Below are 15,322 nucleotides of genomic sequence, written 5' to 3'. Positions count from 1 at the left end.
AAACTCTCAAAATTTAATTTTTAAATTCAAATTTTCAACTAATTAACCGGCCAATCACATTAAATCTGTAGATAAAAACAACATTTACTGATTTTAATTCACTAATTTGGGATGATTGGATTGGATCGTATCGAAATCTTCTTGTTCCTAGTAAGGCCCATTTCTGCCGACTCAGTCAACGACTAGGCTAGATTGACCACTGACCAGTGATAACTTCTCTGTCTCTCCCGTCTTCGTTTGAAAACACAGAACAAAAACCCTCGCGGCATTTTATTTCGATCTCTCTCTCCTTCAATTAGGGTTTCTCGCAGATTCCTCCTTCCTCTGCTTTACAAGGTAACGTCTGTAACTCAATCCATTTATTGATTCTCTCGTTTCGTGATAAAGAATATACCACCAATACTTCAATTCAAATCGTAACCGTAACCAATCGAGCTAACGTTCATAAAACGCAAGCCGATATCTCAAATGACAAAGATCTTACGGAGAGATCTCAATCAAGATGAGTACAACACCATAATCTCACACGAAGAAGAAACTAAGAAGGACATAAAACAAACTACAATTCTCAAATTCTGTTTTTGCATAATGAAGATGATGATGAATAGTTCTCTCTTAATGCCTGCTTGCTCCGATCACATCGCTCCACGTATTTTTCCTCACTTCCACCAACCACTAAACTCCACGTGTCACCCTTTGTTCCACATGAGCCATTCATCTCATTTCCTGTATCATTTCGCTACCGATTTCACAAACTAGGATCGTTTTGATCGATTTCATGTAAAATCCATGTTCGAATTTAAAACTCCTCTCTCTCTCTGGGTGTAATAGATTTGATCATTTTTCTTCTGGAGATTTCTAGAGATGGAGGCGGAGATAAATATGCAAGTGGATGATGCTGTAACAAGGAAGCCTCGTATCTTACTGGCTGCAAGTGGAAGTGTGGCTGCGATTAAGTTCAGCAATCTATGCTACTGTTTCTCAGAATGGGCTGAAGTCAAAGCCGTCGCTTCTAAATCATCTCTCAATTTCGTGGATAAACCTTCTCTTCCTCAGAACGTGACTCTCTATACAGATGAAGATGAATGGTCTAGCTGGAACAAGATTGGTGATCCTGTGCTTCACATCGAGCTTAGACGCTGGGCTGATGTTATGATCATTGCTCCTTTGTCTGCTAACACTTTAGGCAAGGTAAACAAATTTCACTATTCTTATTAAGATGGATCGTCCCTGTTTAGTATTGGACAGTAGTCTGGACTATAGAGTAGCTCTTTTGGCTCTTATTTTCAAACTGCAGAAACATAAGCAACTTAGCTGAAGAGCTAGAGTTGACAATGACATGATACTTCTATCTTGATTATATAAGTATCACCATTAGAAGATACATTGTGTTGTAACAAGATTGTTTAATAATGCCAGCTTATATTCTAGAGTAAATCTGTGGGTCATATTATTGTCATCAAGCAACAGAACCATATGCAAATACAAAGTAGTTGTGTGTCTGAAGAACTTAGAGTTGAGTTCTTTGGCTCACATTCTTGTCATCTAGAAACAGAATCATAGGAACTGTAGCGTGCATAGCTGAAGAAGAAGATGTAGAGTTTAAGCTTTTTGGCTCTATATTTTCCTGTTTCTTCATGATCTTAAAAAACTCTTGTTCTTTCTCTTTTTACAGATTTCTGGTGGGTTATGTGATAATCTGTTGACATGTATAGTAAGGGCGTGGGATTATAGCAAACCGTTGTTTGTTGCACCTGCGATGAACACTTTGATGTGGAACAATCCATTCACAGAACGGCACCTTGTGTTGCTTGATGAACTTGGAATTACACTCATTCCCCCCAACAAGAAGAAACTGGCCTGTGGAGATTACGGTAATGGCGCAATGGCCGAGCCTTCTCTGATCTATTCCACCGTTAGACTGTTCTGGGAGTCCCAGGCTCATAAACAAAGTGATGGGACCAGTTGACTCTTACCTGGACATTAATTGACTCTTATCATTTTTCTGTAGAGCACATAGAAACGCTGGACGTCCTTGTCCTTCTCCAAGCTAACTTTTTGCCATATCCAGTAAATCTGCCAGCACATAGAAGATCTCTTGTAACTCTATGGGATCAAATGATAAGGAGAAACTACACTCTCTGATACGGGAAAACTTTGTTACCTGATTCTTCTTGTTCTTCACATAAGCCCCAATGCTTTTGCAGCCAACCATAGAGAGCTCAAATGATTTTCCAGAAGCATCACGTGTCTGACATTCTTTGAAAACCTGCATTACATTACATTGTCACTCCATGTACCTAGTCTCACACTTTCACACTCGTGTACAATATATAAAAATTTAGATCTCAGTAACATAAACAGTGATATGTAAAAGATTGAACCTTATTATAGAATCTTGGTTCACGGTTGTGGGTGGGGTATGATTCGCGCTTTCTGTACCTAGATTGATGGAAGCAAGACTCTCTGAAGAAAATGTAGCCCCCTGGCTTTACCCATTTAAGCATTCTCTCTGCCATTAGTTCCACCTGCAATCATCATCATCCAAAAGATTAGTCCTTTCTTATCTAGAAAGTCAAAAGATTAAAAGAATCAGTTTTCACCTCTTTATCAGAGAGATACATGAGCAACCAATTTGAGAAAATCAAGTCAATAGATCCATCTGCGATTTTCAAGTCTGGAGATGTTACATCAGCACACATAAACTTGACCTTCTTGTAATGCCCATTAATACTTTCATTCTGCAAGAAAATTAAAACATCACCAAATAAACAAACATGAGTAACCCGCCATGGTAAGTTAGAAACTCTTTTTTAACATAACAACAGCTAGCGAAGTTAGTTAAAAAAACCTTCTGAATGTCGCTTTCGATGAAGTCAACGGCTATAACTTCACCAGCCTTCTGAGCCAATTCAACAGTGAAACGACCAATACCAGCTCCAAGTTCCAGCACAGACTTGCCTTCATATGGTGGGACTAAAGAGAGTACCTGAACCAAATAAACACATTAGCCAGTTCATTTTATCACCATTTTTTGAAAGGTGAGTATGTCACAGGTTCCTAGATTTGATTAGTAATATGAAAGAAACTATAGATAAGATTAACCTCCTCAGGACGCTCTTCTTTGTCGAGATCGGAAGCTTTAGAGTCAAGCATCATAGCTTCAACAGTCAAATCACTTGAATGCTCCATCCAGTAGCTTTTCTGGAAATGTCTCTCTTCATCTGTTCCAATTTTTTATATATAAACAAGGACACCTACTACTTTTGGTATTCACAAAACGTTATTTTATCGTAAAAAACAATAATTCGCAGAAGAGGGACCAACAATAATTAAATTCACAAAACGTTATCTTATCGTAAATATCAATATTTTCTTATTTAAATTAAGATGAAGATCTGAATGGTCTAGCTGGAACAAGATTGGTGATCCCGTGCTTCACATCCAGCTTAGACGCTGGGCTGATGTTATGATCATTGCTCTTTTGTCTGCCAACAATTTATTACTATATAATTTCTTAGCTATCTCGTCCCTGTTTAGTATCTCTAGAGTTGAGCTCTTTGGCTCCTTGCTTTTTTGTTTCTTCATGATCTAAAAAGACGGCCCTTTCTCTTTACAGATATTGCTGGAGGGTTATGTGATAACCTATTGAAATGTATATAATAAGAGCGTTGGACTATATATAGCAGACCGTTGTTTGTTGCACCGGCGATGATTGAAAAAAGAAGAGTGTTGAAAGATTGTTTCTTTTGTTATTCAATCCTTAAATGTATTACATTGCAAGAGTTCTATTATATAGTTACATGAGATTAAACCTAGATTCTAGAGTGTTCTTTGATCAGCCAGTTGTGAGATATTACGTGGCATCATCTTCATCAACTGGTCCCAACACCTTGAATCGGTTTTGCAATGTCACTGTCGTACTATGTCCTTCTTCCTCTGCTAACGCTTTCTTGTCTGTTGCAGGTGAACGTTGCAGGGTCTTGGGCTTCTTCGTTTCATCTTGTTTGCAGGCTTTGAGCTTAGTGGGCTTGACACAATGTGAGCCTGTTGACATATTTGACAAAACAGTGTCGTTTTGTGCTCTGTTCTCTACACTCCCCCGCAAACTTGGTGTGGGGGAACGCTTACACCAAGTTTGGCTCTGTAATACTCAAATGGTCGTTGCGGAAGAGATTTGGTGAATATGTCAGCTAGTTGGAAGTGTGCCGGAATGTGATTGACAATCAGATTACCAAAGGCGACCTGCTCACGCACATAGTGATAGTGTGTGGCGAAGTGCTTAGTTCGAGCATGAAAGCTTGGATTGGCTGTGAGATAAACAGCTGAGAGATTATCACAATTGAGCTCTGGTGTTGCAGGTAGCTGAATGCCTAAGTCGTGAAGAAGATTCACGATCCACGTGATTTCAGATGTTGCTTCAGACATGGCTCTGTATTCAGCTTCAGTGGAGCTTTTGGACACAGTTTGCTGCTTCTTTGATGACCAAGAAATCATATTACGACCAAGAAAAGTGCAGAAACCACCGGTGGACCTGCTAGTGGATGGACACCCGGAGTAATGACTGTCACTATACACTCGAAGTTTAGAATCAGTGTGGCGAGCAAAGGAGACTCCCATCGTAGTTGTGCCTTTTATGTACCTTAGGATTCGTTTCAGAAGGTTAAAATCTGAGACTGTAGGTTCATGCATTTTCTGACATACATAGTTGACAGAAAATTGCAGGTCTGGTCTTGTTAACGTCAAGTACTGCAGTCGACCAGCCAAGCTTCTGAAATACTTAGGATTCTCGAACAGAACATTCTGTTTTGGTACTTTGTTCAGTTGTTGTGGAAGAGGTGTTGCAACAGGAGCACATGTAGACATCGAAGCAGCGGCTAGGAGATCCTCAGCATACTTTTGTTGTGACAAGAACATGCCTTTGTCATGATACTGAATCTGAATACCGAGAAAATAATGAAGTCTGTCAAGATCTTTCATTTTGAATTGCTTGTTTAGCTCATCAAGGAGAGTGGAGAGTAGTGCAGATGAGTTTCCCGTAATTGCCATGTCATCAACGTATAATAGCAACATAATAATGTCTGTTCCTTTGAAGTAGACAAACAGAGAGGGGTCTCTTAGACTGCAAGTGAAGCCGAATTCAAGCAAAAAATTGCTGAATTTGTCAAACCAGGCTCTTGGAGCCTGTTTGAGGCCGTAAAGGGATTTGTGAAGAAGACAAACATGATTTGGATGATCCTTGGCAACAAAACCAGCAGGTTGCTTCATGTAGACAACTTCATTGAGATCACCATGGAGGAATGCGTTTTGAACATCCATTTGTTTAACTTCCCAGTTCATGACTGTTGCAAAGTGAAGAACAGCCCTTACAGTCGCGGTTCGAACTACCGGACTATAGGTTTCGAGATAATCGATGCCTTCTTCCTGTGTGAATCCTTGGGCTACGAGTCTTGCTTTAAACTTGTTTAGAGATCCATCAGCGTTGAGTTTGACCCGAAAAACCCATTTTGAACCTAAAACATGCATATCAGGTGTTTGAGGAACTAAGGAGAATGTATTCGCTTCTTTGCAGTTACTTATCTCTTCAGTCATAGCTGCTGTCCAGTTTGGATCTTTAAGAGCAGCAGTAACTGTTGCAGGCTTTGGATAGGATACCTTGTGAGTAAGTAGAGCATAGCGAGGGTTTGGTTTGACAATGCCAGCTTTTGATCGAGTTATCATTGAATGTGTTGAAATTTCTTCAGTAGATTCTTGGACTGTTTCAGTTTCACGGAGGTTATCATTTGTAACTGAACTTTGTACATTTGAGACTGGTGAATGTGAGCTGTTGCCTATAGGATCAAGATCTGAGCTTGCCGTACACCCAAAACTCATATCACCAATATCATGTTCAAGATCAGTCACGGTTGTAGGTGACGTGTCTTCTGTAGAAACAGTGTTGTTGATTGTTGTGTTTGGTGCTGACATCGTTGGAATAGAAACTTGTTCTGTTGATATTGCAGTGGCTTCTGTAGAGTCTGCAACTGGAGCACAAGATGTGGTGACATCTGAAAGCTGTCTGAGCCAGGCTCCATAAAGAGGTGTGGGCGATGTTTTGTGGAGATAACTGTATACATTTGAAAACGGGAAGCTTGCCTCATCAAAGATGACATGACGACTGATGTATACGCGCCCAGTTGGAGGATAGAAGCATCTATAGCCTTTATACTTCTCAGTGTATCCAAGAAAAACACATTTGAGTGATCGAGGATCAAATTTATTTTGAGTATATGGTCTCAACATTGGGAAGCAGGCACAACCGAAGGTCCTTAAGGCCGAATATTCAGGTTGTTTTGAGAACAAAGCTTCATAAGGGCTTACATTACCTGCAAGGGTGCTTGTAGGCAAGAGATTGCTCAGGAAGTTTGATGTAAAGAAGGCTTCAACCCAGAAACTCTGAGGAATAGCGCTTTGAAAGAGTAAAGTCAGAGCCATCTCTGTCAACTGCCTATGCTTCCTCTCTGCTATGCCATTTTGCTGTGGAGTATGTGGACAAGAGACAAAATGCTGAATACCAGATATCTCCAACTGATTAAGAAACTTCTGACTTGTAAATTCCCCACCTCCATATGATTGAAAGGTTCCTATCTTTGTTTGTAAAAGATTTTCAACAAAAGACTGATACTTGATGAAGATTGAGTAGAAATCAGATTTTCTTTTTAGTGGGTAAAGCCAACAATATCTTGAGAAATTATCAATGAACACAACATAAAATCTGAATCCTTGAACAGAAGAAACAGGAGAAGGACCCCAAAGATCACAATGCACTCTCTCTAGGGGTCTTGAAGCAATAAAAGTAGAAGAAATAAATGGCAATTTTGAACTCTTCCCAAGCTGACATGATTCACACACCTTCTTGGTACTTTTATTGATTTGAATTGCCTTATTTGTAGATAGAAGCTGAAGGATCTGCTGATGTGGATGCCCTAACCTTTGGTGCCAAACTTCATCACTAGTCTTGACTTGTCTTGTAGAGTAAAACATCTTATACTTTGGGTCATCCAGTTTATACAAACCGTTAGTTTCCCTTCCCTTTGTCAGAACTTTGCGTGTTGCTTTGTCCTTTATAACAACATCATCACCATCAAACGAGACTTTACATGGATAATCTTTAGTTAACTTTGAAACAGACAACAATGATTTAACTATTTCAGGACAAACAAGCACATCTTTGAGTGGGAGATTACCTGATGTCGAAGGGAGGTTTGCAGAACCAACATGTGTTATGGGCAGAAAGTTCCCATCACTCGCCATTACCATATCAGTTCCATGATAAGGTTGAGCTTTCTGCAGGCATTGAGTCGAGCTTGTGATGTGTGCTGTTGCAGCGGAGTCTGGATACCAGCTGTTGTCCTTAGTAACATCAGTGATGTGGAGAGCAGAGAACGCAGCAGCATTGATGACAGGTTGAGTGGGTTGCTGATACTCTTCATCGAACCGATACCAACACTCAAACGCATTGTGTCCTCGTTTTCCACATATTTGACAGTTTGGTTTCTCAGTTGATGTAGCAGAAGAGCTAGATGGTCGAGCTGTAGTGAACTGTTGGTGAAACCCACGACCTCTGGTAGAAAAGTTTCCTCGACCTCTGCCTCTGTTACCTCTTCCTCTGTATTGAGAGCCAGAGTTTCTCATGGTGTTGAAGGCTAAATGTGGAGACACTTCGGTTGAAACAGAGTATCGTTGCATACGGTCCTCATACCTAGTTAAGCGAGAGACAACAGTTTCATAAGTAGGTTCAGGAACTCTGTCCATGGAGTCTTCAATGACAGTTATAATAGGCTCATACTCTCGACCTAAACCTCTTAAAGCTGCAAATATCTTCATCTTTTCACTCACAGGATCACCGATAGAAGCAAGTTGGTCACATATATCTTTAATTCCTCTAAGATACTCAGACATGCTTTTATCTAACTTCTCACTATTTTGAAGGCGTCTTTGCAACTCAAACAGCCTAGAGGACGACGTGCGGTTAAAGTGAGAGATAAGAGTGGTCCATACCTCATAAGAAGTTGTAGATCCGACTACCAGCCTCATTACATTCTCACTCATCGAACCAAGCAACCACGCTTTAACCACTTGATCAACTCGAGACCAGTTTTCGAAGTCAGGGTTTGAAATCTCTTCCGTCTTGTTATCATTCTTGTTTCTGACAGGAATCGTTTCTTGTGGTGGCTTGGTGGCGCCGTTTACGAACCCAAGTAGAGCTTGGCTGCGGAGGAAAGACTCAAACTGGGATTTCCATATGATGTAGTTTTCTTCTGTGAGTTTGATTGTGACACAGTTAGAGATGTGTAACGAAGGAGAAGAGAAGAGTTCCATGGAGCTATCCATGGCTCTGATACCATGAAATAAGAAGAGAGTGTTGAAAGATTGTTTCTTTTGTTATTCAATCCTTAAATGTATTACATTGCAAGAGTTCTCTTATATAGTTACATGAGATTAAACCTAGATTCTAGAGTGTTCTTTGATCAGCCAGCTGTGAGATATTACGTGGCATCATCTTCATCAACTGGTCCCAACACCTTGAATCGGTTTTGCAATGTCACTGTCGTACTATATCCTTCTTCCTCTGCTAACGCTTTCTTGTCTGTTGCAGGTGAACGTTGCAGGGTCTTGGGCTTCTTCGTTTCATCTTGTTTGCAGGCTTTGAGCTTAGTGGGCTTGACACAATGTGAGCCTGTTGACATATTTGACAAAACAGTGTCGTTTTGTGCTCTGTTCTCTACAATGATCACCTTGATGTGGAACAGTTGCATGATTAACTTGGAATCACTCTCATTCCTCCCATCAAGAAAAAGTTGGCCTGTGGAGACTAGTTAGACTGTTCTGGGAGCCGCAGGCTTATTAAACAATGTGATGGAATGAGTTGAGTTTTACTTAGCTATTGATTGCTCTGTTTTTTTTTCAAGTCATAGGTCAATCATCCCATATGATATATGTATCTTTTTCTTGAATACACTAAGAACATGCAGATATTTTAAAATATCTCTGTAAATCGAAACAATGCAAGTTTTATGTGGCGCAAATACTGGAGTAAAGATCGAAACACATGAGTTTTTCCTTTGAATTGCAGTAGGAGGATAGTAAAACAAGCAAATACATGAGTCCCACAAAGGAACTGTTTTATTGAAGGGAACTGAATCACCACCAAAGGATAAGTTATAGAATTTTGGGGGGTGGATTTTACTTCTTGTTGGCTATGAATAATCCCCATTTTTGTTCACCAGATGCAGTCCTCTCAAGTTTAGCTGTCCATCCTCCAACAATGTCATTATAATCCTCCTGTAATAATATTTTTGTGGTCGATATTAGAACGCAACAAACATGTGTTTTGCTCAATGGATTAGTTGTGAAAAATGTTTTTTTTTACTTGTGAGAAGTCGCTGATGAATTCTTCCTTTTCTCTCTCCACTTTTTCTAATTCACGCCTGAGGACTTGTACAAACTGCGAAAAGATGGGTTATGTTAGAATCAGCATTTTAAAGAAACGTATATATAAAATGTGTATGTGGGAGTCACCTGATCAGTTCGGTCCTCAGCAATCACATCCTCAAAGCCTGCTTCTTTCAGCATCTACAAAAAGAAAGGTTTCATAAATTATGATAAATGTGAAATGTCCCTCAATTCGTTAAATGATAAAAGTTTCTGTGAGAGATAAAGAAAACACTAAAACCTTTCCGTAAGCTTGAACATCATGGAGATCATATCCTCTTTGTTTTATGTACTCTGCGAATTCAGGAGACGGAGTTTCAGCACTTCTGCAATAGTCAGTGATGAGAACTTTACCGCCTGGTTTAAGCCACTTGAAGAATGTCCTGAATAGAGCTGGCTTGTCCTGAACAGATACAAATGATGCAGAGGGTGAGTAACCAAAACGCATTTCCAAGAGTGAAACAAAAAAGAAGATGTTTTTGAATAGCTTTCTAATACTTGGATGTGCAGAATAGTGTCACGGCTGTAAATGACATCGAAAGAATTATCAGGATATGTTTTTGTGGTGCAGTCCGCAACTTCAAACTCGACTGAGCAATTGAGTCCAATGGCACGCTCCAGTGCGAAAGAGATCATGTTGACCGATAGATCGATTCCAACGACATGAACATCAAAGTTCTCAGCCATGTAGAAGTCACCTCCACCAATACCACAACCAACATCTAGAACTTTCTGTCCAGGTTTAAGGTCCATCTTTGCCACAAATTCTTTAGTTGTCTCTGTTAGGGAAACCAACAACTTAGAGACAAGAGGCGGGCAAACATTTACAAACGCATATCCTAATGAAGATAAGGGTTAAAGATGGATGGATATACCAGCTCCACCAGTGCTCACATATCCTTCCCCAAAGACACGCTCATAGCGCAAGATTCCACTCGACTTGTACTGAACATTGTCCAAGAAACGCTGAAAGTCCTTGTCATTCTCCAAGCTAGCTTTTTGCCATGTCCAGCAAATCTGCCATTATACGGATTTTAAAGTTAACCTCTTGTAGATCAGTGGGATCAAATGATACGGAGAAACTAAACTCTCTGATAGAGAATAATTTGTTACCTGATTCTGATTCTTCTTGTTCTTCACATAAGCCCCAATACATTTGCAGCCAACCATGGAGAGCTCATATGATTTGCCAGAACCATCACGTGTCTGACATTCTTTGAAAACCTGCATTACATTTACACCATACAGTTCAGTATATCTATTAGATTTGGGTTATCTAAATTTGACCAACATATGTCAAAGAGAATCAACTCGAGTCATCCCAACACATTATTAGCTTAGAGACAGTGGAGCCAAGCGACTGCAAATATATGAACTGATGATATACACACTTTTAAAGCCTTATTAATCGCATCTAGAAGAACACTACTACATGTTACTAGTCTCACACTCGTGTACAAGATAAACAATTAGATCTCAGTCACATAAAATATGATATATAAAGATTGAACCTTAGTATAGAATCTTGGTTCACGGTAGTGGGTGGGGTTTGATTTACGCTTGCTGTCCCCAGACTGATGGAAGCAAGATTCTCTGAAGAAAATGTAGCCCCCTGGCTTTACCCATTTAAGCATTCTCTCTGCCATTAGTTCCACCTGCAATCACCATCACCAATTCATCCAAAAGATTAGTCTTTCTTCTCTAGAAAGTCAAAAAGAGTAAAAGAATCAGACTTTACCTCTTTATCAGAGAGATACATGAGCAACCAGTTTGAGAAAATCAAGTCGATAGATCCATCTGCGATTTTCAAGTCTGGAGATGTTACATCAGCACACATAAACTTAACGTTCTTGTAATGCCCATTAACACTTTCATTCTGCCAAGGAACAAAACATCACCAAATACACATACATCAGAAGCCTCCATGGTAAAATAGAAACTTTTTTTAACATATCAACAGCTAGCAAAGTAGTAAAAAACCTTCTGAATGGCGCTTTCGATAAAGTCAAGGGCTATAACTTCACCAGCCTTCTGAGCCAGTTCACCAGTGAAACGACCAATACCAGCTCCAAGTTCCAGAACGGATTTGCCTTCATATGGTGGGATTAAAGAGAGTACCTGAACCAAATAAACACATCAGCCAAGTTCATATTATCACCATTTTTTGAAAGGTGACTATGTGACACGTTAATAAACTCGATTCATTAGGAAGCATAGAAAACAGTAAGTCAGTAACCTCAGGACGCTCTTCTCTGTCGAGATCAGAAGCTTTGGAGTCAAGCATCATAGCTTCAACAGTCAAATCACTTGAATGCTCCATCCAATAGCTTTTTTGGATATGTCTCTCTTCCTCTGTTCCAAAATTTTATTATATAACCAAAAACAAAAAAAGTGAGACTCCACCACTCTCCAACTTCGAAACCATGAAGAGACACCTACTTTTTAAATATTCGATTTTTATATTTTTTTAAAATGAATTCACAAAACGTGATTTTTCTTTAAAAAGCACTAAAATAATTTGATGAAGGAGGGGCCAATAATGATATGATGATCCGATTTTATTAAGACACTGAGAAAGAAAAAGACAAAACAAGAAAAAGCAAAAAAAGATTCGATTTCTGTGAGATTCAGACAAAGAGGAAGGAATAGAGCATTACTATGAGGTGTTGTCGCCATTATTACTTAAGGAAGGAAGACGATATAGAGAAAGAGAAATGTGATGGTTGTCAATGGCCTTCAACGGCGAGTCTGGATCTAGAGAAGCTTCTTGACCTACGGTTGTTGTATTTTCCTCTTTGATGCATCGGGCCGAGATCATTTGAACTCCTCAGACTCAAATTCCCTCAGATTTCTCCGCGAACCTTTCGCTTTGTGGCTCACAGCAGACCGTTCACTACAAGAAAACATGGTCGTTTCCGACGGAATTAGTGACGGCCACCTATCCGTCGGAAATTTCCGACGGATTTGCGAGAAACATCCAACACATTTCCGACACGTTGAGCGCTTTTAGTGAATGTGTGTGAGAGAGAGATGGTGGGCTTGGACCTTAAGGTATTGGGACTTTAGGCCTTGTTATGTTAACATTTATGTAAATTTTGCAGTTATCCTATATAAATTACAATGCACTTAGCTAATACAGTATATCATATATTACATGTATATCCTATTCAAATAAACTGAAACTTTTATTAAGTTAAGATATCATTGGTTAAATCAAGTAAAAATAATGATATTGTAGAATTTATAAAATTATGTGAGATTTAAAATATGAGGTCATGAGGATTATAGTTAGATATGTGTCTTTCTTTTAATACTCCCTCCGTTTCAAAATATAGGATGTTTTTCATAAAGCACACAGATTAAGAAGTCTTTACTTTTAACAAGTTCAATCAATCAGAAACAATACTGCATAATATAAAATACTAAACTAATCTAAAAATTGCATAGAAACTTGAAAACATCCTATATTATGAAACATAAAATTCCTCTAAAACATCTTATATTTTGAAATGGAGGGAGTAGATAATACAAAAATCGATGTATCAAAGGTAACTATTTGAGAGTTATAAAAGTGCAATTAAGTGCATACTTATACATTTTTAAAATGTTCTATTATATAAAATTAATTTCATTGAGAACACTACTATGATATTATTATGGGAGTTACAAACAAACTTTTATACTTTTAAAACTCCTAAAATTAAAATAAATTTAATTTAAAAGTGAGTGTTGGTGGATCCATAATTTGATTCAAAAGTATAATATGTTATACATTGATCATTTAAAAGGAATAGGAACATATAATTATCAAATAAACTTGATTTTTTTGTTAAATCCAACATATGTGAATTTAAATTTAACTATGGAAATTTTAAAAAATAACTATGAATAGATTAGAAAGACAAGAAATGTAAAAGAAATATTTTATTTTTATATAAATAAAATAAAAATTGAAAATAATGTTAAATATGTATAATACTTTCTAAATTAAAATATAGAATCAAACTCTTACAATACATATGAGATATAATTACAACATTTGATATTGGTGGGAGAGGAGGAGAGAATGATTACATTTAAGATGATAATCTAAATAGATAATGGAGATGAATCTTTAAAAATAAGAACAATATAAAATACATATCATGTAGTCTCTAAAATTAAAATTTAGCATTAAAAAATTACAATGATATTTTATTTGTTTTTTTGTAACCCATACAACAAAAATAAGAAATTGAAAACAAAAAAGAATGAAAAATGATTTGAGGTATTATGGAAGAGAATGAGAGAAGTGGAAGAGAATGAGAGACTGTGAAAATGAGAAAGTAAAAGAATGCCAATATGAGTGAAGTGACCTTAGTGAAGTGGTAGGAGGTAAGTCCATTTGTAGAAGACACCATCATACCCGGGATCGAGTCCCGGCCCCTACAAATGTAGGAAACCCTCCCCTTCCTGAACTTCACTGTCCTCAGTGTTGGGATGTGCTCCTAGTCGTGTTGGTAAGACTCTTCCACTGCGAAGATTGATAGCATTGGCAAATTCAGTAGTTTGCACAATAGCTTTGCCCTTGTGATGGTCATGCTTTGGGGCAGAAGCTTGTTGATTTTCCATAGTCATAATCCTGGAAGTCAGTGTGTCAAACTTGGCATGAAGTTCACTGTAAATATCATCTATCCTCTTGTTCAGCTCAACAATTCTGTTTGCTGCCTCAATCTTCCCATTGGTTTGCCCAATCAACAGTTGTTGTATCATTGCTCTTAGGTCTTGTTCCTGGCCTTGGTTAGTCTGAAACCCTGGTGGGGGACACAATTGGGGCTGAAACACTTGTTGTTGCTGCTTGGGTGCATAGTTGTTCTGTTGTTGAGGCTGAGGAGGTGGATAGAATTGGTCTTGAGGGTTGTCTACATTGGTGCTCCTATAAGAGAGGTTGTTCTGCTTGAATCCTCCACCTTAGTTGTAGCCTTTGTATCCTCCTCCTTGGTTCTGCATATAACACAACTCAGCAAACTCCCTATCTCCTTCTTGGACTGGAGCTTCTTCTTCACCAATGAAGTGAATGGTTTTTTATTGGCTTAGGAGAATCTTGTCAAGCTTCTCATTGACCATCTTTAAATCCTGCTTGTATTTGTCCTCTTGATCAGTGGAGGGGATCCTTATGGTTCTATCATAATCTTCATTATAATTACCATCTGACTGAGCAAGGTTCTCAACCAATTCCCATCCTTCTTCCACACTCTTGTTGAGGAAGTTGCCATTTGAACCTGTATCAAGAAGCATTCTTATTTTGGGAAGCACCCCTCTATACAAAGTGCTTAGAAGAGACTCATTGCTGAAGCCATGGTGAGGACACTGAGTCTGGAATCCTTTAAACCTCTCCCAAGCTTCACAAAAGCTCTCATTATTCCTTTGTGCAAACCCAGAAATTTCATTCCTCAACCTAGCAGTCCTTGCATTGGAGAAGAACTTGGCCAGAAAAGCTTTCTTGCATGCATCCCATGTGGTTATTGCTCCAGTAGGAAGAGTCTTCTCCCATAGATGAGCTTTGTCTCCAAGGGAAAATGGGAATAGCCTTAACTTGAAGCCATCTTCACTTACTCCATTGATTTTTGTGAGTCCACATATCCTGTCAAACTCATCAAGGTGATCTAGAGGATCCTCCATTGGCAACCCATGAAATTTGTTGGCTTGTATCATGGAGATCAATCCACTCTTGATTTCATAACTATTATTGGCAACTGCAGGAGGCACAATACCAGCTCTTTGGTTGTGTGTGTTAGGTGCATCTCCAGTACCAATGTGTCTAGGTCTATGATCATGGTTATCTTGCTGCTCCATGACTACTTGTTCT

At 38.7% G+C, this 15,322-nt stretch overlaps 3 protein-coding genes and 1 non-coding gene across 7 annotated transcripts; 2 read left to right on the top strand and 2 right to left on the bottom strand.

Moving 5' to 3' along the window:
* The first annotated feature begins 180 nt into the window (after positions 1-180).
* LOC104742381 (putative phosphopantothenoylcysteine decarboxylase) lies at positions 181-2,411 on the top strand. 3 transcript variants are annotated; one of them, XM_087483230.1, is made up of 3 exons: positions 181-336; positions 832-1,191; positions 1,676-2,411. In XM_087483230.1, exons 2-3 carry the CDS (start codon positions 865-867, stop codon positions 1,967-1,969), a joined length of 621 nt encoding a protein of 206 aa, XP_087339356.1. In that variant the 5' UTR covers positions 181-336; positions 832-864; the 3' UTR covers positions 1,970-2,411. The 3 variants fall into 3 exon arrangements, with proteins under 3 accessions (XP_087339356.1, XP_010461684.1, XP_087339357.1); XM_087483231.1 differs by having other exon boundaries at positions 218-336; positions 863-1,191; XM_010463382.3 differs by having other exon boundaries at positions 190-1,191.
* Positions 1,406-3,511, bottom strand: LOC104742382 (phosphoethanolamine N-methyltransferase 2). 2 transcript variants are annotated; one of them, XM_010463384.3, is made up of 7 exons: positions 3,106-3,511; positions 2,852-2,989; positions 2,604-2,741; positions 2,385-2,528; positions 2,165-2,269; positions 1,977-2,076; positions 1,406-1,905 (listed from the first exon to the last, which is right to left on the bottom strand). In XM_010463384.3, exons 1-6 carry the CDS (start codon positions 3,190-3,192, stop codon positions 1,984-1,986), a joined length of 705 nt encoding a protein of 234 aa, XP_010461686.1. In that variant the 5' UTR covers positions 3,193-3,511; the 3' UTR covers positions 1,406-1,905; positions 1,977-1,983. The 2 variants fall into 2 exon arrangements, with proteins under 2 accessions (XP_010461686.1, XP_087339355.1); XM_087483229.1 differs by having other exon boundaries at positions 1,599-2,269; positions 3,106-3,394.
* Positions 3,512-9,052: 5,541 nt separating this feature from the next.
* LOC104742380 (phosphoethanolamine N-methyltransferase 2) lies at positions 9,053-12,703 on the bottom strand. The gene is made up of 12 exons (XM_010463381.3): positions 12,132-12,703; positions 11,711-11,826; positions 11,455-11,592; positions 11,213-11,350; positions 10,986-11,129; positions 10,588-10,698; positions 10,350-10,491; positions 9,973-10,253; positions 9,716-9,877; positions 9,562-9,615; positions 9,413-9,487; positions 9,053-9,324 (listed from the first exon to the last, which is right to left on the bottom strand). Exons 1-12 carry the CDS (start codon positions 12,148-12,150, stop codon positions 9,226-9,228), a joined length of 1,479 nt encoding a protein of 492 aa, XP_010461683.2. The 5' UTR covers positions 12,151-12,703; the 3' UTR covers positions 9,053-9,225.
* Positions 12,704-14,806: 2,103 nt separating this feature from the next.
* On the top strand, positions 14,807-14,913 carry LOC147928720 (small nucleolar RNA R71). Its single transcript, XR_015581034.1, has one exon. It is a non-coding gene; the product is annotated as a small nucleolar RNA R71 (small nucleolar RNA).
* Positions 14,914-15,322: the final 409 nt, after the last annotated feature.

This window comes from Camelina sativa, chromosome 14 (assembly GCF_030686135.1).
Source record: "Camelina sativa cultivar CO46 ecotype springtype chromosome 14, ASM3068613v1".
Lineage (NCBI taxonomy): Eukaryota > Viridiplantae > Streptophyta > Magnoliopsida > Brassicales > Brassicaceae > Camelina > Camelina sativa.
This window is presented reverse-complemented; position numbering and strand designations above follow the sequence as displayed.

Coding starts and splice junctions, on each gene's coding strand:
- LOC104742381 (XM_087483230.1), top strand. CDS start 865: ATGGAGGCGGAGATAAATATGCAAGTGGATGATGCTGTAACAAGGAAG. Junction 1,192..1,675: donor CTGCTAACACTTTAGGCAAG/GTAAACAAATTT, acceptor CTCTTTTTACAG/ATTTCTGGTGGGTTATGTGA.
- LOC104742382 (XM_087483229.1), bottom strand. CDS start 3,192: ATGGAGCATTCAAGTGATTTGACTGTTGAAGCTATGATGCTTGACTCT. Junction 2,990..3,105: donor AAGAAGAGCGTCCTGAGGAG/GTTAATCTTATC, acceptor TATTTGGTTCAG/GTACTCTCTTTAGTCCCACC. Junction 2,270..2,384: donor AACCAAGATTCTATAATAAG/GTTCAATCTTTT, acceptor AATGTAATGCAG/GTTTTCAAAGAATGTCAGAC.
- LOC104742380 (XM_010463381.3), bottom strand. Junction 9,878..9,972: donor ACACTATTCTGCACATCCAA/GTATTAGAAAGC, acceptor GTATCTGTTCAG/GACAAGCCAGCTCTATTCAG. Junction 9,325..9,412: donor TCATCAGCGACTTCTCACAA/GTAAAAAAAAAC, acceptor ATATTATTACAG/GAGGATTATAATGACATTGT.